Source organism: Chinchilla lanigera, unplaced genomic scaffold (genome assembly GCF_000276665.1).
Source record: "Chinchilla lanigera isolate Chin_1 unplaced genomic scaffold, ChiLan1.0 scaffold00042, whole genome shotgun sequence".
Lineage (NCBI taxonomy): Eukaryota > Metazoa > Chordata > Mammalia > Rodentia > Chinchillidae > Chinchilla > Chinchilla lanigera.
The window spans coordinates 7,988,583-8,013,547 of NW_004955443.1; the positions used below are offsets into that span (position 1 = coordinate 7,988,583).

Sequence of the window (24,965 nt, forward strand, 5' to 3'; positions counted from 1 at the left end):
TGCCTGGCATTGATTTTTTGAAGTATTTCCTGTGCAGTTTGATTTTTGTTCATGGACTCTCTTCCTACCCCCATGTCTTCAATACTTCTGCCTACTTTTGCTTCCAGTAGATTTAATGTTTCTGTTTTAATATTTAGATCTTTGATCCATTTTGACTATAGTTTAGTGCATGGTGATAGTCATGGGTCTAGTTTTAGTCTTTGGCATGTGGAAAGCCAGTTTTCCCAGCACCATTTATTAAAGAGACTTATCTTTCTTCCAATGAACATACTTGGCCCCTTTGTCAAAGATAAAGTAGCTGAGTGTGTTTGTAGTTGTGTCTCTATCTTCTTTTTTTTTTTTTGTCTTTTTGAGACAGGGTCTCACTATGCAGTTCAGGTTGGCCTTGAGCTCACTTTGGAGCCCAGTCTGGTCTTGAACTCACAATGATCCTCCTGTCTCAGCCTCCCGAGTGCTGGGATTACAGGCGTGTGCCACCATGCCCAGCTTGCATCTTCTAATCTGTTCCATTGGTCTTTAGGTGTGTTTTTTTGCCAGTACCATGCTGATTTTATTACAGTAGCTTTGTAGTATAATTTGAAGGCAGGGAGTGTGATGCCTCCTGTCTTGCCTTTGTTGGCCAGGATTGCTTTTGCTATTCTAGGTCTCTTTTGGTTCCAGATGAATTTTAGGAATGTTTTCTTCAGATCTGTGAGATATACTAATGGTATTTTGATCAGGATTGCATTGAATCTGTGTAATAGTTTTGGGAGTATGGCCATTTTCACAATGTTGGTTCTTCCTATCCATGAGCAATGAATATCTTTCCATTTTCTGAAATCCTCTTTGATCTCTTTTTTCAGAGTACTGTAATTTTTAGTGTATAGATCTTTTACTTCCTTTGTTAGGTTGATTCATAAGTATTTCATTTTTTTGGATGCTGTTGTGAAGGGTTTGGTTTCCCTAATTTCTCTCTCAGTGAGTTTGTTGTTTGTGTACAGGAATGCTGTTGAGTTTGAGCGTTCACTTTGTATCCAGCTATGCTACTGAATTAAACCTAGAAGTCTGTTGGTGGAGTTTTCTGGGTCTTCTATGTGAAGTATCATGTCATTTGTGAATAATGATAATTTTACTTCTTCCTTCCCTGTTCTTACTGTTTTTATTTCTCTCTCTTGTCTAATTGCTCTGGCTAACGTTTCCAGAACTATACTGAAAGGAGTGGAGACAGTGGACATCCTTGTCTTGTTCCTGATTTTAAAGTGAAAGCTTTCAGTTTTTGTCCATTTGGTGTGATGTTGGCTGTTGGTTTCTCTTTTTTAATATTCAAGTTTATTAACTTTTTTATGTCAGATTTTCTGGTAAGCCTATCTAATGAAGTTTTAATTGTAACTACTGTAGTTTTCAATTCTAGAACTTCTATTTGGCTCCTTTTTGGTGATGTTACTTTTTTTTTTTTCTGATACTGAAGATTGAACCCAGGGCCTTTTCACTGAGCTACATCTTCAGACCTGTATTTTTTATTTTGAGACATACTCTTTGTTTTTTTTTTTTTTGGTACCAGGAATCGTGCTCAGGACCTTGCTCTTACCAGGTAGACACTTGTGCCGCTGAGGTATAACCCCAACCCTGTTGCTGTTCTTTAATCTGTTCAACTTTGTTATAAATTAAAATTTTTTGATAAGACAAATTGCACATAACATTTGACCACTGCTATTTGCAGTAGTTCCTTTAATCTTCTGGGTAAACAGTCTCAGCAGGGAGTCCGGAACACGGAAAGGGGAGTGAACAGCACTGTTAGAGCTTTCCAGTGCAGCTAGCGGGTTGGAGGCCGTGGCAGTTGCACTTTCCTTAAGGTGGACTGCTTAGGTTTCAAATCCTGAAATGAAGAATCTTGAAAGATTTTTAACAGTACGAAGTAAAAGGGACTGCCTGCTTTTTCACTCTGAACACAGCCCTAGAAATTAAATTCCAAACAAGAATCTGTCAGCTATCAGAGAGTGCAGAGTGAATCAGGAGTGGCACAACGTAGAGGGAGAAAGTAAAAAACAAAAGCAGCAGTAAAGTAAAATAAAATAAATGTCCGTCACTTTGAGAAGCTATGCTTATGTACATGATGTTACAAGAATCTGACAGAGCCTAGCAGCAGGCTCAACAGGAAGTTCGTTTATCCAGTTGGACAGGATCATATTCGTGGTTCCGATTTTGAGGACAGAATATTGAAGTCACTTGAACCGACTTTTGCTGCTGATAAATTGCTTAGACTGGTGTTGAATTTGTAATTCTTGTGCCTTGGACTCCCAGCATGTTGGGAGTACGGGCGTGCATCACTCTGCACAGCTATATTTGATTTCTTTTTTGTCCTTCAGAACAGTTACAGTAGCTGCTTTAAAGTTTCTGCCTGCTAATTCTAATGTCTGGATTGTGTCATGATTGGTCTTCAGTAGGTGTCTTTGGTCTTGTCTGTGGGTCATGTGTTGGTTCTGGCTGCCATGACAGAGTTAACACCGTGGATCTGGTGGCTTATACAATAGAAGTCTATGTGTCCTCACATAGCCTTTCCTCAGTGCATGTCGTCAAGGAGAGAGAGATTGAGTGTGCTGGCATCTGTTCTGGTAAGGGTGCACATCCTGCCAGATCAAGGCCTCATCCTTAAGATCTCATTTAACCTTAATTACTTCCTTGGAGATCCCATCTCCAAACACAGCCACACTGAGGGTTAGGGTTTCAGTGTATGAATTTTGGAGACAAACATTTAGGCTATTGCATTTCACCCATGGCCACCTAAAATTATGTCTTTCTTAACTGAGGTTTAAATACGTCAGGGAGGGGTATTTGCTCTACTTAGTCTAGTGATGAGAGACCAAGCTCATGCTGAAGCACCCTCACCAAGACACACTGAACCAAATACCCAGACACCTTGTTGTCCTGTGAAGTCGACACATAGAATTAACTACCACAGGTCATGTTTTAAATTTTGGTTTGCTAGGCTGTTAGCTTGACTGAACTCAAGCTCCAAGTGCTTGCCTCTCGTGAAGGATGGCAGCTGAAATCACTGTTCAATTTTTGTAGCCTCTGCAGCATAAGATCAATTTTGTCATAAAGGCACATTATTGAGTGTGTATAATACCTGTGTTTATCCTATAGAATATTTCTATTGATGAGTTACTAATTTTAATTTTATGAGTTTTATTATATTAAACAATGAGTACTTAACAGGAAAAATATCAAAACAGTATTGAATTTTTAATATTATTTACAAAAAATCCTCAAAATTTTCAACATTGACTTTTTTGGTATACAAAATCTAAAAAATAACAACAGAAATATATTTCTATATGAAATTCAATGAAAATACCAATAGAACTCCACATACAAAAAATATTTACTTCAGTTATCACACCTAAGGCAGTCTTAACACATGACAACAGCATGTTGCATACACATGCATTGCTTATACTGACAGTACATATGTTTTACTTTCCTGGCCTTTTTGTAGGACATACTTGACATCTCACTGGTCTTGCTGTTTTGTTAGGAGGTTCTTACCATGTTATACGATGTGCAATTAACAGGAACGTGAAATATCAATAAAGTGTATATTAAGTTCTTAATATGTATTGCATGTTTAAAATAAACACTAACATTTTCACATCAGCTGAGTACTTGCTTATGAAACCTAAAATATAACATCAGAAGTGAATTCCTCTGTGAACTAAAATGAAAATACGGATAGAACTACACAACAAAAATTATCTTTGCTTCACTTGTCACATGCAAGGCAGTCTTCACACGTGACAACTGCATGCTCTGTGCACATCTCGCACGTGCACACTAACAGCACACGGGCTTAGCTTTCCTTTCTTCTGTGGCAGGCCATTCTTGTCACCTCTCTTATCTTCCTGTTTTGTCAGGAGCTTCCTACTATATTGTACATTGTGCTCTTAGCAGGAAAATAAGATATCAATAAAATAAAATATCAAATGTGTAATGAGTGCTTAGAATACACATCAACATTTTCACAGTAGAAGTTTACTTGCTTAGAAAATATAACACCAGAAAGACAAGCCTATGTGAAGTACAATGCAAATTCAAACAAAAGTCCACCACAGAAATAATCTTTGCTTCAACTGTCACACCCAGTCTTCACACATGAAAACTGCATGTTCCATATTTAAGTATCGCTTACACTGATAGCATGTATGTTTTGTTTTCCTGTCCTTTCTTGTAGGGCACAGCTGACATCTTTTTTGTTTTTCTGTTATTATAGTGGGTCTTTGTGATGCTGCACCTGCCTGTTCACCAGAGCTGACAGGTGAACTGTTCACCTGAGCTCACAGTGTGCTCCACAGTTATTTTTGCGTAGTTCCTTAGGCAGAAACATTTTATTTTTCCTCTGTTGTAAATGATCTCTTATGAGTTCAGTCCCAGTCTTCTAGGAAAATTTCTCCATGATATTTTGTGCTTGTTATTTGCTTTGTAAACTATCAAACTATTTATGCCACGCATGTTTAGGATCAAGTAAAACACAACCCTTGGCTAGTGCTTTGTGTTTTGAGTGACATCATAATTGCTGCATAACTCATCAACATTTCCTCTACTTTTGGTTTTGTTTTAGAAAGTTACCATCTCAGGCTTCCGTTTTGTCAAGGTTTCCCTGTTAATATTTCCATCATGGTACGATGTTGACATCAACACTACCAGTTTGTTTTTCTTTGCCATTTATGAGCCCAGTGTAAATCTTTCTGAAATTCAAAGATTGTACTGTATATGATTCTCTGTGGGTTTTTGTTTTTCCTTTTTTTTTTTCTTTTTGAGACACTAGCAGTTCAGGCCAGCCCTGAACTCACTTTGCAGCCCAGGCTGGCCTCAAACTCCCAGTGATCCTCCTGCCTCAGAGTGCTGGAATTCCTCCTGAGTGCTGGAATTACAGGCGTGGGCCATCACGCCCATCCTCTATTTTGAAATTGCAACATTTCATTTGAAATTTCTGCTTTGTTCCAATGTAACATCAGTTGGAAACTGGTAAACCAATTGTTGAATGTCACAATCTGATTAGTTTAGGAGATGGGACTAACAGGTCTGTTCATAACAACATCGTTTGGTTTATTACTATATGAATAAGGGCCTGGTGGCTGAGTTCCAGGACAAATTTCTAAATTGAAAGCATAATAAGTCTTCACATCTATAAGGGCAGAAATTTTTATGCCATACTTTGAAGGTATTTTGTAGTATCCTGCCTTAAGCTACAATGACCTTGAAATGCTGTGAGATATTATTTTATTTTTTTTTGGTAGGGACTTGAACTTAGGACCTTGTGCTTGCCAGGCAGGTGCTTGTGCCACTGAACTATATCCTCAGCCTAAAGTGTTCTTGACGGTTACCCACAAATCTCTCAGACCATGAGCAGATAACAGTCAGATTATCAGTTTTTTTATTTCTTGGTGGATGGTTTTGTCATCAAACCTTAGGTAATTTGAAGGAAACCAAGTCTCAGTGTCATTGTTACTTTACAGACCTCAAGCTCAAACCCATTGCTTTTCCATAAGTCTTTTACATTGATGCGATTACCATGAGAAAGCTCTGTAAAGTACATCAGACTTATTATTGCTTTCAGTTCAGCTAGTGAGGTGTCATAATAAGTACCTTTTTTGAGTGTGGTTATTGGTGCATACAGAACGTTTTACTTTTATTTCAGCATTTCTGTATTTCATACCTTGCAGCATTACATCCCTTACAAACTCCAACACTGAATGGCATTGTTGGTCCAATAGGTTTCACCCTTGCCAAGACCTTCACTGTATTTTTGGTCGTAGTTCTAACATTGAATTATTTCATTTGGTTGCATGAGCATTTTTTACCATTTCTACTAGTCAAAGATATACTTGCTGTTTTCTTCACCATCTGTGCGTTCTTTGTGTTGATATTTGTTGATTCTTGCTCCGTTTCAGTGCCACAGAAACTTTTCCTTACATTGGCAACATCAAAGTCATTATCTTCATCATCCATGCATGCATGATCTGGTGATTCACTTCAGACCTCTTCCAAAACTTGCAAATCTGTTTTTTCATATGTCGTTGCACTGGGCTGGGCTACTTCTACTTGAAAAACCAAAAGAAAACTTTTAAAAAAATAAATCTTAAATGCACAGGAATTTAGCAATGAGTATTTCTTGAGTAAAAGTCACCTGTTCCTGCTTTGTATCTCCTGCACACACCTTGATGTTTGTCTGCCAAGTGTGTGAGTGCACAAATGGGTTTTTGCTTTCTCCAGGTGCAGCTACTGTAAGTCATACTCACATTCCATTTATAGTAAAAAACATGTTTATAGAACGTGAGATGTGGGTGTATTTTACCCCCTGTAATGCTCAGGTAAACATATGCAAAATCTGTTGGAGCATTATGTCGGTAAAAATCGCAGTTTGACACTTTTGCACACATGCATGCACCTTGCCTTTTGGCATACCAACTGGGTAAAAGGGAAGATTGTTTCCTGTACTCTCCAGGTGCAGCTACTGAGATGCACAGCTGGCTACTATTATGCTAAACTACAAATTTACAGTAGAAAAGTGTGGGATGGGTTGTTGTAAGCCAGCGTTGTGTCCTGAGGGGTAATCTTAGCTAAGCACTAGGAGTTTTTCCATTATTCCACATATATAGTGTGGGAGAAAGCATTAGATTTGGCCAAAGCTATAGGCAAAATTTGGGAGTCCCTTTCTATTTCCTTTCCTTTCCTTTTCCCTTTTCCCTTCTCCCCTCCCCTCCCCTCCCCTCTTTCTTGCTATGGGAATGGAACTCAGGGCCTTGCACTTGCCAGGCAGGCCCTGTGCTGCTGAGCCATATCCCTGGCCCTAACTCTTTTTGAAATACAGTCTTCTCTCATTTTTGAGTTATTATGGTTGCCTCTAACTCTGTACTCTAATCCCATGATGTATATAAATTATAATGGTTCATTTGTTCTATTTTATTGCAAGCTGATTGAGCTTATGTTTCTGAAGCTTTAATATAATGGGCAGAAAAAGCTTGTATTTTTACCTTTACTTGAATACAATCAGTTTTTTGTGGTTTTGAGGCTTTTTGGGAAAAGTTGAATGTTAGAAATGTGATGTTTAGCTACAGAATAGAAATACCTTTTGCTTTGGTTTAATTTTCCAGTAGGCATTGGTTTAGTCGTGGGCTATTAGTTTAGTTTTTTTTTCAGCAGTGCTAGGGATTGAACCCAGGGTTTTCATATTGAGCTATGTCCTCAGCCCTTTAATTTTTATTTTGAGACAAGGTCTTTTTTTTTTTTTTTTTTTGGTCTTTTTGAGACAGGGTCTTGCTGTGCATTTCAGGCTGGCCTTGAGCTCACTTTGTAGCCCAGGCTACTCTCAAACTCTCAACAATCGTCCTGCCTCGGCCTCCTGAGTGCTGGGATTACAGGTGTGCACCACCACACCTGGCTTGGAGATAAGGTCTTGATAAATTGCCCAAGCTGGGCCCGACCTTGTGACTCTCCTGCTGTAGACTCCCAGAGTGCTGGGATTATAGGTATGTGCCTCTCCCCCCTTTTAAAACTATTGGGGATTGAACTGAGGACCTTTGCACTGAGCTGTATCACCAGACCTTACACATTTTTTTTGAGACAGGGTTCACTAAGTTCACCAAGATAGTACTTCATGTTATCTACTACCTTCTACCCTTTGTTATACACAGGTTTGTGTGGAGGTGGAGCTGAATAACAATAAAACTTCTCTATACTTGTTTCCCTCATCCTGATGTAATTATTGGCTAGACTGTTCTTTAGTCCACTAAGAGCTTTGTTGACATTTGGGCTAGGTAGTTCTTTGTTGGAGGGCTGCCTGGGTGCTTTGAAGGATGTTTAGTAGCTTCCCCAGCTCAATAGCTTGCACATCAGTAACCTTCTTCCCCACTTATTTGTGATAACAATATCTTTAGACGTTGAGGATGTGTCCTGGGAGGCAGGATTGCCCCAGGTTGAAAACCACTAAGCTCAGGTCTAAGGAGGAAAAAAAGTAGGGACTAATTGTATTGTCTTTGTGTTCTAATTGTACTATGATGTTTATAGGTAAATAGCTCTTATAAAGAGGATGCCTCCAAACAAAAACAACCGAGCAAGAAAAAGAGGATCATCTATGATTCAGGTAATACTTCTCCTGAGGACCTTTCGAGTATTTAAATCCTTTTATATACCTTAGGTACTGTTTTCCAGATTGATAGTTTGAGATGCACAGCTTTGTGTGATGTTAACGGCTCAAGTAGAGTTTAAAACAATTTTATTTAACTGGAGTACTTAGAACCTAAATATATTAACATATGAAAGGTTTATTCAGAGGGAGGTAAAATATGTAGCATGTCTCATATAGTTTGAATGTGGTTTATTCATTTGTCTATGTGTTCGGGATCAGACTAGGGCCACCACTAGGCCAGTTCTCTGCTGCTGAGTTCTCATGCCTTTGATGATGCGCAGGCTGGTCCAGAAAGCTTCCCTTTGTGTTTTTGTGGAGAAGATCCATCTTGTGTGACATTTTTCTTTCCTTTTTTTTTTTTGAGACAGGGTCTCAATGTATAGTTCAGGCTGGCCTTGAACTCACAATGATCCTCCTGCCTCAGTTTCCTGAGCGCTGGGATACAGGTGTACGCCACCATGCCTGGCTTCTTTCCTTAATTTTATTTTAGTTTATTATTTATTTTGTGATGCTAGGGAAAGAATATATGATAGACAAGTGATTTACAGTGAGTTACATCCCTAGCTATATTTAGTTTTGGAGACAAAGCCTTGCTTTATTGCCCAGGGTGGTCTTCCTGAGTCCATGAAGCCATGGACTCAGGTGGTCTTCTGGCCTCAGTCCCAAGTAGCTGGGAGTACAGGTGTGAGCCCCTATATCCAATTTTTTATTTTTATTTTTATTTTTTTTTGGTTTTGGTTTTTTTCTGGTACTGGGAATCAAACTCATGACCTTGCGGTTGCCAGGCAGGCGCTGTGCCGCTGAGCTAAATCCCCAGTCCAATTTTTTATTTTTAAACTTTACTTTAATTTTAATTTTTTGTTGTTTTTGAGACAGGGTCTCATTATGTAGTTCAGCCTGGCCTTGAACTCACTATATAGCCCAGGCTGGCCTTGATCCTCTTGCTTATGCCTTCCAAGTGCTGGGATTACAGGTGTGTGCCACCATGCCCAGCCTAATTTTTTGTTTTTATCCTGTATATATTCTTTAAAAATGTACTAAGGAAACATAGATTGTTAAGACTTGGGTTAAGACTTTTTTTTTTTTTTGGTACTGGGAATTGAACTCAGGACCTAGGCTTGCCAGGCAGGCGCTTGTGCCGCTGAGCTATATCCCTGACCCCTTGTTTTTACTCTTTAAAAATATTATTATTATTATTATTATTATTTTTGACACAGGATTTCTTTTTTTTTCTCTTTTTGATACAGGGTCTTGCTGTGCAGTTCAGACTGGCCTTGAGTTCACTTTGTAGCCCAGGCTAGTCTCAAACTTGCAGCAATCCTCCTGCTTCAGCCTTCTGAGTGCTGAATAACAGGCTGGGATTACAGGCCTCTGCCACCATGCCCAGCTTGAGACAGGATCTTTGATAGGTAAATGAATGCAACTAGAGACCATACTCATAAGTGAAATAAACCAGACTCGAATGTGTAAACATCATATTGTCTCCCTAGTGTAAGAAACTGAAAGAGTAAATAAGATCCAAAAGGTATAATAGATATAGTGAAAGGGAAAGAAACTGCTCAAAAGGAAAGAACAACTGGGATGGGGGAAAGAGAAAAGAAGGAAGGGAAAAAAAAGATGTATCTATACACAAGACAACAAAGATAATTGTACTACTAATTTCTGTTAGTTCATTGAAAGGAATTCTTAGTGCTTATATTGCTTGATCAGTTTTGCAGACCTCTGCAGACCTAATCTGAGCAGCTACTTTGAAGATAACAATATGCAGTATAATAACCATCGTTAATTTCCTATCATCTTGTTTTGAAAGTCTGTATTGTTTCTGTTTTTTCCCTCTCTTTAAAATTAAAAAAAAACTAAGAAATACATTTCATATAAGATAAGCTTTGTAATAATGATACTATCTAATGGGAAAAAACTGGCAATTTTTATTTTTAGGTTATTTTATTTTAACTAATTTATTAATTAATTTTTTGGGTTGTTTTGAGACAGGGTCTTGCTACGTAGTTCAGACTGGCCTTGAACTCACTACGTGGTCCAGGCTGGCCCTCGAACTCACAGTGATCCTCCTCTGTCAGCCACCTGAGTGCTGGGATTACAGGAATGCATCACCATGACTTTGGAAAACTGGCAATTTAATTGTTTATTATAATGTAGAACAGTTTGAGACAGGACTTAAAAGTGCATGGTACAGAGGAAGAAGAGAGTAAATTTGGGAAACATCTGTTTTTTTTTGAGACCACGTCTCATCGTGTAGATTGGACTTTGAACTCACTATGTAGTCCAGGCTGGCCTTGAATTCGTGGCAGTCCTCCTGCCTCAGCCTTCCAATGCTGGGATCACAGGTGTATGTCACCATGCCCAGCAAAACGTCTGTTTTATACTAGACACTAGGTATGCTTGGTGCTTACACTTTGTCCTGGTTTATATTAAGTAGTCTGGGCAATTATGCAGTTGTGACCCCCTTTTCCAAGAGATGGAGACACCGATTCCTGGCACCTGTGCATATGTTACATTGTAGAGCAAGAGGAAATAAAAGCTGCACTTCAAATAAAAAAAGAAAAAATTAAAACTAACATTAAGGGAGCTTATTCTGGGTTTTCAGGTGGTCTCAGTGTATGCAGGCCTAGGGAGGTAGAAGAGCATTTGGAGAGATGATCAACCTGTGGAGGGCAGGAGAAGGAAAGATGGCATTGGGGGGCTCTCCTGATGCCACTGCCTTGAGATGAGGAAGGCTCCGTGCCCCAGGGAGTGCTGGCAGCTGCTGAGGTAGCAACTAGGAAAGTCAAGGGTGTGGATTCTTCCTGGGGCATTTAATGAGGAGCACAGCCCTGTGACACCTTGACGTTTACATAATGAGACCCACATCAGGCTTTAACCTCCAGCGCTGCTAAGATAATACACTTGTGTTTTATACCACTGAGTTTTGGTGCTTTGGTACAGCAGCAGCAGGAAGCTAACACATTTCTTGATAAAGTTCACAAGAGATGTGCCTTGGAAGGGACCCTGAGGAACTGGTTTGTAATAACTACTTAAAAATGTACTGAGCCTGCCAGGCATGGTGGCCCAAGCCTGTGATCCCAGCACTTGGGAAGCTGAGGCAGGAGCACTGCTGTGAATTCAAGGCCAGCTTGAACTGCATAGAGAGATGCTGTCTGAAAGAAACAAAAACAAACAACAAACAAAAACGTGCTGAGTTAGGTGTGCTGGCCCCTGTCTGTAATCCCAGTACTTGGAAGGCTGAAGCTGGAAGATCAAGTTCAAGCCCATCCTGGGTAATGTAGCAAGACCCTGTTTAAAAATTAAAGAAAGACAAAAAAAAAAAACCAAGAAAGTCTAAGGCCTATCATGGTGGCACATGCCTGTAATTACAGCACTCGGGAGGCTGAGGCAGGAGGATCATTGCAAGTTCGAGGCCAACCGTGGCTACAAAGTGAGCTCAAGGCCAGCCTGAACTGCGCAGGGAGACTCTGTCTCAAAAAGACAAAAAAAAAAAAAAAATAGTGAGGAAAGGGCTGAGGGTGAATTTCAGTGAGCAGTGAGAAGCAGCCTTGGGTTCAGTCCCCGGTACCCAGTGTGAGTGGAGGCAGGGAGGAAAAAACACTGCTACAGTATTTCTTTTCACATTTTATTTTCCTTTCACATACAGATTCAGAGGCAGAGGAGACAGTGCAGGTGAAAAATGCCAAAAAGCAATCAGAAAAACTGCCATTGTCAAAACCTGGTAAAATTTTACGACAGGATCCTGTTACCTACATTTCAGAGACAGGTAAGGTCACTGCGTATGTTTAGATTTTGGGACAGATGCAGTGTGTATGATGTTCTTGGGTGTTTCATTCATGTGTACACGTTTCCTTCAGCTTGAATTGAGTTTCTGTTGCCATTTTTTTGATTTGCTGAATTATCAGGGGAAGGGTATAATGATCTTTAGCATTTTCTTTGGGTTTAAAGGCCAGGTACAGCCAGGAATGGTGACACATGCCTGTAATCCCAGCAGCTCAGGTCAGGAGGCTGAGTCAGGGAGATTTCAAGTTAGAGGCCAGCCTCAGCAGCTTAGTGAGATACAGTCTCAAAATAAAAGCAAATTTTAAAAAGGGGCTAGGAGTGTAGCTCAGTGGTAGCATGTACCAGGTCTTGGGATCAGCCCTCAGTTCTGCAAAAGAATGAAAAAAAAAAGGGCCAGTTACAAGGGAATTTTTAAATCTCTCAATATTGAGTCAGTTATGTAGAAGCTTTATATTGAATCATGTACTAAAATATTTGTGATTTCTTTTAAAATTACTTTTTAATGTAAGTTTTTCATCTTGCATGGTAGACCATAATCTTAGTGTGTATAGTGATTATTTTTACTTGTGATTTATAGCTGAGCAGAGATATGACTTGAGCTCTGTTTCTCTGTTGACCCTAAATACTTAGTGTTGATATTTTTTTTGATTTAGGGTCTCACTATGTAGCCTGGGCTGCCCTCAAATTCTCTTCTCTTAACTCAGGGTCCAGGCTGTCAGCATTGACTTTTTTTCCCCCTGGTACCAGGAATCAAACTTAGGACCTTGCGCTTGCCAGGCAGGAGCTGTGCTGCTGAGCTAAGCGTTGACTTTTTAGAAAAAAAGCATTGACTTTTTAGAAAAAAGTTTGTTTTGTACTTAGTGTGATCTTAAAAGTGTTCAAAGAGCAAAAGACATTTGTAAATAATTGCGCACTAGTCTTAAGATTTTGTAGTGCAAAAAAAAAGATTTCATAGTGCAAATAATTGTTTCATAGATTCGAGGATCTTAGAGTTACATTGTCATGGGGTGGGGAGAAACTTAATCTAAGTTAGTGGTGAGGTCATTTTGCTGAATTTTTTTGGGGGGGGTATCAGGAATCAAACTCAGGACCTCGTGCTTACCAGGCGGGCAGGCACTGTACCACTGAGCGATGTCCCCAGCCCCTTTCATTGACTTTTTTTTTTTTTTGGTGAGGTCATTTTGATTCTAGCATTGTTAACTCCTAGAGGAGACCGTAATCAAAGTGATATGGGATGATGAGCATATAAAGGCTCTACCCAGTACCTGACACTGAAATAAATACTGAAATAAATATACTAGTAGACAGTCAAAAGGAATACAGAAAAGCAAAAAAACCCAAACAAACAAACCACAGATGAACTTCATAGCATCTATGAGATATTTATTGATGAAGTTGTTCAGATTACTTAAAGATAAAAACGCAAAGGCCACAACTATTTTTTTTTGTTTGTTTGTTTTTTGTTTTTTCTGGTACTGGGAATCGAACTAACAATCTCATGCTTGCCTGTCAGTCGCTGTGCTGCTGAGCTAAATCCCCAGCCCGAAAAAAAACACAAAAGCTATGAATATATTTTTGGGAAGATTTTTAGGAGGCTGATGTGTTTCTTTACTGTGACAGTAGCAGGCTGATCCGTTTAACCTTTTTATATTGGTGAATGTCTGCTCTGGTGCTGCATGTTGTACAAATGAACACTTTCTTTGCAAGCACCATTCCTGTTTCAGATCTGGCGGCCTTGGTGAAGTTTTGGATGTGTGGGAGGGATGATGAAAGCAGTCTGGGAGTAGCTTTATTATGTAACTGGAGATGTGTGCTCAGGCTTTTTCCAGTGACACCCTGAAAATGTCAGAGTTAGTATGCAGATAGTCATGGCCTTCAACTGTGGGTCAAGGCCATTGTTATCACACAAAGGGGTCATACAGTTTGAGCTCTGATCACAGATCTTCTTTCACACAGGACTGTTTATTTCAGTAGAGGATTTTTTTTCCCCCAATGAAGGTCCTGTTTATGTAGTTAAAATTCATAGTTAGAATTAACTATGTAGACTAGCTGACCTTGAACTCACAGCGGTCCTGCTGCCTCAGCCTCCTGAGTATTGGGATTACAGGCGTGCACCACACCCAGCTTAGATGAATGTTTTGAATGTTATTTTCTGAATATATGTCTAGCTTTTTATCTGAACTTTTAATGACCACCAGGCAATGTTTGTCTCATCTGCCGGTGGCATATGCATGTAAAGGTGAGCCTTGTGTCCGTGTTTCAGCTAAAACTCTGCGAGTGCAGTGGGCCCATCTACTGTGTTGTTCCGTGTTATATAGCATTCTCTTTTTTTTTCTTAGAATTGAAATATGTGAAAGAAACTGGCTGTATTTTTGGCTGTTTTAGCATACGTTTTCATTAGTTGAAATGATAAGTGAATGGGAAGAATATAAGCCCTGCTTCCTTCCATAAAAGAAAATGAGACTGGGCCAGGGATATAGCTCAGTGGTGTAAGCACCTGCCTGGCAAGTGCAAGGTCCTGAGTTCGATTCCCAATACCACCCCCCAAAAGAGGAGAGAGAGAATGGGACTATTAAAAAGTCCACAATGAAATTAGCATGATAAGTACAATAAGACTTTTATAAAGGAAACGTGTAACTCTTGAAATCAGTACACTACTAGAAAGTCTTCGCTTTTGAAATAATTGTATTTTTTTCTGTAAGCTAAAACTGCAATTTTTAATAAACATTTTCATGTTACATTAGTAGTATAAGGTTAAATGAAATATTTGTGGAACTAATGGTTTGAAAATACAAATTCTAACCCAAAATTGTGTAGTTTGGAGCATGCTGTAGAAACCTATTATATTATGACTCAGTTTAAAAGGACTGTTAATTCCAAAAACTAGTTTTTATTCATATTTTATGCTTTTTTATGTCTGTTCTGTATTCTGATTTAAAAAACACCTTTGAGTTTTATTGATAATTTCTTGCAGTATAGCATGTGTAGTATTTTAAGGCCACATCTGGGGTTAAATCTTTATTTACTTTTTCAGTCTTAGTTTTCTCGTATGTAAAATGGGGATCTTGTTAGTATTTGCATCAGTAGTTTTTGTGATAATCCACGCAATAATGCTTGAAAAGTATTTAAAAGAGGGGGCTGGGGATTTAGCTCAGCGGCACAGCGCCTGCCCGGCAAGTGCAAGGTCGTGAGTTCGATCCCCGGTATTGGAAAAACAACAACAAAAAAAAAAGTATTTAAAAGAGTCTGGCACATAACAAATGTTTTAGTAGTGTTAAGTGGTGTTCTTACAGTTTTAACTATTGTCAGTGCACATCTGCCATTAAAGACATTTTGCTTTTGTTTAGGTACTTACGGCTTTATGTTACTATGCTGTAGAAATTTTTTTAAAAACAATTTTTATTAGTACTTTTTTGCAGTGCATATTGATTATGTTCATCATGAGGAGTGCATAATTGTACGTAGCACATCACGCTTCTCTTTATGTCCCTTCCGAATGCTCTTCTCCCCCTTTTCAGAAATTCAGTACTAGTATTTGACCCACTTTTGTTGTAGGTGTGTGCTGTTCCATATCGCAGCTGCGAGTTACATGAGGCTGTGGGATACTTGAAAGATGATTATCCCCAATAGTGAGTGTTGTGAGTGTAAAATACAAACTTCGCATAGAAAAGAAAATAATCAACAAGATGAAATGACAACAAGATGAAATGAAAATGATTGGGAAAATACTTGTAATATCTGATAAGGAATTAATATCTAGACATCATAAAGAATTCATACAACTTAATAGAATAATAAATAACCCAATTAAAAAACAGACAAAGGGCTTTACTAGATATTTCTTCAAAGGGTGCATAAAAGTGGTTAAGAGATGCTAAAGTCATCAACAGCATTAATTAATAGGAAATGCAAATCAAAGCCACTGGCATCTGATCTCACTCCCATTAGGATGGTTGTTATCAGAAAGTTAAGAAATAACAAATGTCAAGAATGTGGAGAAAAGGGAACTCTGGAGCCGGGCGTGGAGGCGCATGCCTGTAATCCCAGCACTCAGGAGGCTGAGGCAGGAGGATCCTTGTGAGTTTGAGACGAGACCAGTGTAGGCTCCAAAGTGAGCTCAAGGCCAGCCTGAATTGCATAGTGAGACCCTGTTTCAAAAAGACCAAAAAAGGGGTTGGGGATTTAGCTCAGCCGCAAAGCACCTGCCTGGCAAGCACAAGGTCGTGAGTTCGATTCCTGGTACCAGAAGAAAAAACAAAAACAAAACAAAAAAAGGAGAACTCTGGTTCACTGTTGGTGGGAATGTGGATTGGTGCCACCATTATGGAAAACAGTGTGGAGATTTCTAAATAAAGTCAACCTGCTATTACCATATGGCCCAGCAGCCTTTTTTCTGGGCATGCACCCAAAGGGAATCGCCACCTTCTAAAGATAGCTGCACTTCCATGTTCATTACAGCGTTACTGGCAGTAGTGAAGATACAGACACAGCCTGAATATCCAGCCACGGATGAATGCCTGGAGAAACTGTATGGAGACACAATTGTATACATCTTTGTTTGAAAGAAGATCCTGCTACTTTCCACACAGGGGTATATGTGGAGGACATTATGCTAAGTAAGCCAGGCACAGAAAGAAAAATAGTGCGTGATCTCACTTACCTGTGGAATTTAAAAAAAAAAAAAAAGCGAGCTGTTTAGAAGGAATAGAGTAGTGATTACTGGGAGTGAGATGGAGGAGGTGGGGAGGTAAAGGGGAGAGGTTACAAATAGCAGATCCGCAAGATGAACAGGACTGGAGAGCTCATGAGTGAGAGAGGACTCCAGTTGTTACAGTTGTATGCTACTTGGGATTCCTGCAAAGTGAGTGGATGTTAGGTGCTTTTGCCACAATAGCAAAAAATGAGTAACTAGGTGAGATGATGGGTAGATTAATTTGATTTCCTAGAGCAGTGATGATGAACCTTTTAAAGCTTTCAATGATACAAACAGCCCACTGTAGCAATTGTGCCATAGGTTCGCCACCACTGTCCTGTAGTAACATCTTACTCTCTGTATCCTGTAGCATTGTTATGTAATTTAAATACACACAGTAGAATTTATTTATAAAACACAGATTTCAAAGACTTCATACATGGGGCTGAGGATATAGCTCAGCGACACAAACGCCTGCCTGGCAAACGCAAGGTCCCGAGTTCGATTTCTGGTACCAAAAATGAAAACAAAAACAAACAAACAAAAAAACCCCAAAGACTTCATACAAAATGTAAAACTGTCATTAATTTTTCAGTATCAATCACATGTTGAAATGATAGTAATTTGGGGCCAGTGATATAGCTCAGTGGCACAGGCACTTGCCTGGCAAGCACAAGGTCCTGAGTTTGATTCCCAGTACCAAACCAAAAACAAAAAACCCCATACAAATGAAAGAAGAAATGATAGTAATTTGGATATATTTGGCCAAATAAAATATTGTTAAAATTAATTTCACCTGTTTTTACTTCTTTAAAATGTGGCTATGAAAAAAATTTAAATTATATGTGTGAGTTACATTTTATTTCTATAAGCAGTAACATATATTCAAGTATTCTGTTCATATTATGTAGCTTTTAGGCCATAATATATAGACAAGCTTACCACTTAGCTTTGCACACTCAGGACCTTGGGCTTGCCTGGCGGGTGCTTGTGCCACTGAGCTATATCACTGGCCCATGACAAGTATTTTTTATTATGACCTTGTTTGATTGTTTGTCTTTTACTAGAATGTATTGATTTTTAAAACTAATTTAATTGCATTAATTTCACAAATTATAAGAAAAGGAAAAATTACTTATAAATACTTTCATAGCTAACTGTTGACTCTAATAAAATGTTCTTCTAGGTTGATCAAAACCCAAATACTTTTTGTACTGGGTAAATGTATTTACTTTTACTGTTTAATGAAGTGAGAGACCTTGAGTTTTGTTTGGCAAAGATGACCTTTTATTATGTACTTTCATCAGGGGCTGTTGTTTGATTGGGGTTTTTACCTGTCTTGAAAATTTTTATGACCTGTAATTTAAATTCAACTCATAATTCCAGAGGCAGTTAATAACTCTTGCTGTTATAATTATTTGAATGGTGGGGTGGGGCTGAGGATGTTGTGTTCTCCAGGTTACCATATGTTATCAGTGACCTGCATTTTGGGAGAATAGCAAAAAATATTACTGAGGTTTATATAACATTTTCTTTGGTAATTTTTGGAGACATACAGGTTTGTGTATGAGACAAATAGAAGTAGATTCTGTGTACGATGGGGAGCTCTCATACATGTGTTCCGGAGAACCCAGAATGATTGAGGTAGAAAGTTTCCTTGAAATGAGAGGAAGCCAGTAACTGTATACTGTATTTGATTATACTTGTTAAAAATTATATGAATCTGTACACTAAGATTCTGTATGAAAGCAACCAGGTTGAGAATTTTTGAGGGTGAAGTATTTAGATCAATGTTATCTTGGGCCAGGAATATATAAGCGCCTGCCTGGCAAGAGCAAGGGCCTGAGTTCAATTCTTGGTACCAATAAAACAAAAACAAAAACAAAAACAAACAACCTTATCTTTAAATCACCTGGGCAGGTGTTTCTGTGCTCAGCCCCTTGCCGTGCACAGTTGTGTGAAGTGCATTTGTGCATACGTGTTGTAGTTAGTCGAGTAACATCTTCCTGTGAAATTTCTGCAGTTTGTATTTTCATAATTTAATGTATTCATCTGCCTTTCTTCCTTCCTTCTTTCCCTCCCCACCTCTGTGTTCCTCCTTTCGCTCCCTCAGCCTACTCCTTCTTTCAGAATATTCTTCCTCATTCTTGCTAGACAGGTGCTCTTCCATGAGCTACATCTCTAGCCTTGTAGATGTTTGATAGACCATTATATTTCCTTCTGAATCATAAGTAGGATTGTGTAGCATGGAGAGGCAAAGTCTAACGAGTAGTTGTTCAGTTACTTGAAAATCTTAGTAACCATTGTTATCTTGTATTTCTCTATATTGCCATAAATTAGTACTTCCTAACCAAGGGTGGCATTTACCTTCCATGGTCTTTGGCAATATCTGGAGACCTTTGTATTTTTTTCTTCAATCAGATTTTATAGGTACATTTTTGTTTTTTTCTTTTTTTGTTTCTTTCTGGTATCGGGAATCGAACTCACAACCTTGTGCTTGGCAGGCAGGTGCTGTGCCGCTGAGCTAAACCCCCAGCCCCTACATTTTAGATATACCTAATGATCACATTCATCATAGAGAATTTGTAGCTGTGATGGTATAACTTGATTCTTTTTTTTTCCCCCATGATGTTTTTGATTATTACAGCTGGAGGATGCTATGATGCCTAATTGGGTCTGGGGATTCTACTTCATATCCCACAACACAGGGAGAGCTCCCAGCCACAAAGAATTACTCAGCTTACCATGTGTAGATATTTTGTTTCAGTTCAGATAGCCCATGCTTTTAGTACCCGTCTCATTTATTAGTCTAGTAACTCTGCAGAGGCTTAGGCCTTCCTGTCTTCTCAGAGAATCTGTCTACTTGTGTTGAACATCCTGTGCCTCCCTTTGACCTGCTTGTGACACTGTTTCATAGCATTGTCACTAAACCTTTTCTACACTTCTGTAGCTGGGAATCTGCCTTTTCTCTTTTTGACAATTAGGATTCCATTTCTTTAATATTTAAGGACTTCTTCCATTTTTCTCAAAGGCCCCTGGGAATGTTTTAGCACTTTTGTATGTAGATTTACATGCTCATAAGAGGTAGATGCTTTTAAAAAACTCTTTTTGACTGATTTGTTCTTCAGTCCTCTTTTATTAGTCCATATTATGAGACCTGAAGAAAATTAAGTGGCCAATGGAGAAGGAAGAGAATCCAAAGTGGGTGCTGTGAATAATGATGCACTAAGGTATCTAGAATGATTCTTGAGGTTCTGAACCATCTTTCAAAATGATCAAGCTGGCTGGCTGTGGTGGTGCAGACCTGTGATCTCAGCGTGTGAGAGGCTGAGGCAGGAGGATCGTCATGAGTTTGGGGCTAATCTGGGCTACATAGTTAGTTCATGGCTATTCTGAACTTCATAGCAAAACTTTGTCTCAAAAGAAAAAAAACAAGGGGCTGGGGATTTAGCTCAGCGGCAAAAGCACCTGCCTGGCAAGCGCAAGGTCGTGAGTTCGGTTCCCGGTACCAGAGAAAAAAAAAAAAAAAGAAAAAAAACAAACCCAACTCATGACATATACTGTGCTATGAGACAAGACTGTGTCCCAGAAGCCAAGAAAGTAGGATTGTTATTAGATACCAGCAAAGTGGTATCCAAGGGACTTGTACTCAGCTTCAGTGTGAGACTAGCATTCACACCCTCCTCCTCTCAGGAAGGGGTGGGTGAGGGACCGGGAGACAGCGGCGCAGACTCACTTGCTCACCGCGTGGCCAGGCCAGTCAGGTTGCCTTCCGCTGTTCATGTCGTGCCTTAGAGCTGGAAGCGTTTCTGGGTAGTGTGCTTTGGCCGGTTGTCAGAACCCTTCCCCTAATTTTTCTTTTTCAGTGAGGTCCAGTGGACTTGGCCCCTGTAGGAAGATAACATCTTATTTTAAGCCAGTCTGTTTTTCCTCTTATTTATCCTGACCCAGCTACCTCAGCAGCCCCCATAAACTATAAAAGTTTTATTTCAGAAGTATCACTAACTCCATTTGATTCTCAGAGGATTGATTGGTAATGAATCATCAGGTCTCTTGTTTCTTGACTGAAGAGCAATCTGAGAAATTTTATTTCATTAGGACAATAGGCTGAGAATGTCTGGTTCACCACATCAGTGGGCCAAGATGGTATGTGTATTTTCTCTTCCACCCACTTAATCAAGGAGTACTTACCGAGCCTTGACAAAGGCATGAACCTTTTTCTACTTTTAAGACCATCATGGTCAGGTTTTTGATTCAAGGAAGTACCGAAAAGGAACTTCACAGAAAATGGCTTTAAACATGCAGGTTCCCTTTTGGTTTTTGACTTGTTGCTAATTTATTTCTAATCTCTGTAATGAGATCTCCCCATTAATTTGATTTTACTGTGTTCCAGGCCAAAGGAAGGAAAATCATTGAATTGGGGTTAATATTTAGAGATCCGTTTGGAATGGCCAAGCTCTGAGCAGTATGAAGTCTATAATTAGATTTTTTCCTCTTGGCTTGTGAATAGATTTCTACATGGAGCAGCACATTATTTCCTTTCTTTCATTTGCTAGACTTCTAAATAAATGAATGCATGCCACTCAGAGGGACAAAACAATCTTGTCTCCCAGGCAATTCCTCTGCTGTGTTGGATAATGCTAGTTTACTTGGTGGTTGTTACCACATTTGAGGTTATATTGTCTGTAAATAAAAATAAATGGTGTTTCTTATAAGGAGACAAATATCCCGGAGGGAAATTTTAAGTGTTCACTTGCTCATGATTTTCAACTAGTTCTCAGAAATTTGACTTAGATCTATTCTTTATTATTTTATTATAAGTTTCCAGGGAGAAGAGAAAATAGCTTGCTTTTCACTTCTGACAAGACAGAAACAAACTCAGAGTTGGTAGGAAACGAGCAAATATTGAAGAGGAGTGTTGCATAGCTACATGGTGTGCAGGGTTGTGAAGTATTTATTTTACATGAGGTTGTTCTCAGCAATAGCTGTTCGTTGTTTTCATCAGTTTTTTGAGCCTTGAAATGTGGGCTTAATTTTTAATGTCTTCATGAGTTTATTGAATGGTTAGACCACAGCTTATCTAAGGCTTTCCCAATTTTTGAGTATTTCAGTTGTCTTTTCATTTCATGTTTCTCATAATATTATGAATATCTTTGTATATAAATATTTCCCCACACACTATCTGTGATATCTCCAAGAATTACCATGCTTAAAGGAAATGAATTTCTTTGAGTTTTTAGATATGTTTTTCCAAATTCCTCTCTAGAAAAGACGTTAGGCCAGATGTGGTGGCGCATGCCTGTAATCCCAGTAATCAGGAGGCTGAGGCAGGATTGCTTCGAGTTTGAGGCCGGCCTGGGCTACAGAGTGAGTCTAAGGCCAGCCTGCACTGCGTAGCAAAACCTTGTCTCAAAAAAAAAAAAAAAAAAAAAAAAAAATAGAAAAGTCATGCTAGTTTATATGTTCATAATTGTGTTTTTATTATTATAAACTTAGCATTTCTCATGAATATTGACTATAATAAAAAATCTATATGGCCTTCATAGAATCTCAAAATTATACAGAGGAAAAATCTTGTCTGAGTACATTTTTACAGGACAGTGAAGTTCAGATCATTAAAATAAAAATAGTAAATCAAAGACAGTAGTTTAGTTTTCTGGACTTTTGGTTCAGTGTTGTTTTCACTAGTGACTACTAATTATTACTTATTGAATGGACCTGGCTGGGTGCTGTATTGGGCACTTAGGCTTTTATTAAAAACTTAATCTTACCGGCTGCATGATGCATGCCTGTAGTTCCAGTGCTGCAGGCTGAGGCAGGGTTGTTGCAGGTTTGGTTACCCTGGGCTACATAGTGAGACCCTGTGTCAAAAAACCAAAATCAAAGCCTTAATCCCAAAACCAAACCAAACCAAAACCCAAAACAAAATAAAGCAAACAAAAGACCTCTTAATCTTTCTAGTAAACTATCTTGAGTGACTTGAAACTGCTTTATTATTTATAGGGAAGAGGGCTTAGAAATTTTGGTTTTATTTTAATGTATTGTCATTTGCTTTCATTTTAGACAGCAGGCCGTGAGGGGTAGCAAAGTGCGTGGGGCAGAAGGCCCTTGGTGAATGTTGTGTTCGCCTCAGGGGCCTGGAGGAAGGGAAGACCCCCTCAGACTCGGGCCTGATTTCTGCATTTGTGCAGCAAACCCTCCTCTCCCTGTGATGATCCCACCTTCGCGGTGACTTTGCCTCTCGTTTTATTGGGTTTCTTTTGTTAGCGCACCAAACTGAGAAGCCTTTTCTGTGTGAACCACTGACTCAAGCAAAAATTTACCGAGGCGCCTTTGAGATACATTTTTGGGGTTTCTAGTTATGAGAGCATTGCCCTGAATGTGTAGGAAGACTTAAAACCAAATGTTTATGGAATCTTTAAAAAAGATAAAATGTACCAGTCTAATGTTATAAATAAATGGCTAGATGCTGGCAGATAATCCACCTTGAATGTGAACTAGAGTCTGACGACTTGTTAGCCACCTCTGTAAAACCCACCCTAGTCAGCGTCTGATCTGGAACTGCCGCAGCTGCTTCTTAAAGTTTTTTTAGGAGTCAGGTGTGGTGTGCATGGCGGGGGTTGGTTCCTCACTGACGTCTCCTTCCAGCAGCCTCCACAGCGGCCTCCCTGTCCTCACCCTCGAAGAGTCCTCTCGAGGGGAGGCTTCGGGCCTTGCTCACTGCTCTACTTGGACTTCTCCAGCGGGTTCTTTCTGGTGAAAACCTGAAATTCTTTTTGCGACCTAGGAAGTCCTACAGGACTTGACTCCTGCCTCTTTCACCTGAACTCTTGCAAAGTAGACCTCCCTGGGCTGCAGTCACGGGGACCTCCTGGCTCACGCACTGTAAGGCTGGTGGCTTTCTGTCTCCACTTCCCCTAGGGCCTCTCATGAGCTAGGTGAGCTCTCTTCTGCGTAGCAACGCCCTCTAGAATTCTTTCTCCGCTTAAAAACCTTTTCTTCATTGCACGTGTACCTGACATTATGTTTGTTTATTGTGTATGTTTCCTCTTGTAGATGAAAAGTTCCATGAGGACGGAGTTTTTGTCTTTTTTTTATTCACAGCTGTATCCTCAGTGCTTAGTACGGAATGGGTAAATTCCACTAGTATGGAATTAGTAAATATTTGTATGCTCTGCGTGATAATTGGGGAAGGTAGTGTATGATAGGCCTGGCACTGGTAAATACAGGGTTGACTGTTGACTTCAGGAGGTAAGAAGAAAGAAAATTTATGTTCCAAAGCTCATACATGTTTTATAAAGCTGGTAGAATTGGTTGCTTTATGTAATTAGAGTTGATGTTTATCCAAAAACCATCTGCTTATATTCCATGTAAGATGAAGATGATGACTTTATGTGTAAGAAGACAGCGTCTAAAGCAAAGGAGAATGGAGGGTCTGCACATACTTACCTTGGAACATCCAGCGTGAAGAAGAGTGAAGAAAACACGAAGAACAAGAACAAGCCTTTATCGCCAATAAAGCTCACACCCACCTCCGTGCTGGATTATTTTGGAACTGGAAGTGTCCAGAGATCAGATAAGAAGATGGTGGCGAGCAAAAGAAAAGAGGTAAGTGTTCTGTACACAAGCAAGAATGTTGGAGATTGCTGGGCACGGTGCTGCATACCTGTAATCTCAGCACTCTGGAGGCTGAGGCAGAAGGATGCCAAGTTTGAGCCCAGCTTGGACTACATAGTAAGACCCTGTCTCAAAAAAATGTTCAGAATTCTCATTGATATTAATAAGAGAAGTTAGGATGTTATACACAGGTCCACCTGTTTTAATGATAAAAATAATTTTCTAATGATTATGGATAAATGTATTGCTCTTCTTTAGAGGAAAAGGAAATTATAATAGATTTAATTTTTTAAACTTGAAAGCAGGAGAAATTATTTGAACCATCAGAAAAAGTTGTAATTCTTAGAATTTAAATTGAGTTCTCAGAAGGCAAGCTCATTTTACTGTTGACCTCAGCCATACAAAATTAGACAATAAATTTGTTCCCAAATGAGATATAAGTAACTTTCCATATAGATAGTGCATACCTGTGCTATACCTTTGACCTTCGTTTGACTGCTGGTGGATCTATCTTTTTCTGGCCATTTAGGAAGCAGAGATAAACGACAGTGAAAGTGGCCTTCTGAGTTAGATCAGCCTGCCAAACGGGGTGTGTATGTCATTCATTATTGCCGTTGTCCTCACTCATTGGTTTGCCAGTGCTGTGGGCTATGTCTCAAGTAAAGACATCCATCTCAGGGTTTTTGTCTGTGGGGATGACTTTTT

General features: G+C 39.3%; 1 protein-coding gene across 2 annotated transcripts in view; it reads left to right on the top strand.

Annotated features, from left to right (window-relative positions):
• Rfc1 (replication factor C (activator 1) 1, 145kDa) overlaps positions 1–24,965 on the top strand; it is a gene marked incomplete in the record, with an annotated part of 82,618 nt that overhangs the window by 19,466 nt on the left and 38,187 nt on the right. For both annotated transcript variants that reach the window (XM_013518069.1, XM_013518070.1), the window contains 3 exon segments: positions 8,044–8,119; positions 11,814–11,933; positions 24,019–24,251. In XM_013518069.1, coding sequence (XP_013373523.1) covers positions 8,044–8,119; positions 11,814–11,933; positions 24,019–24,251 — 429 coding nt within the window.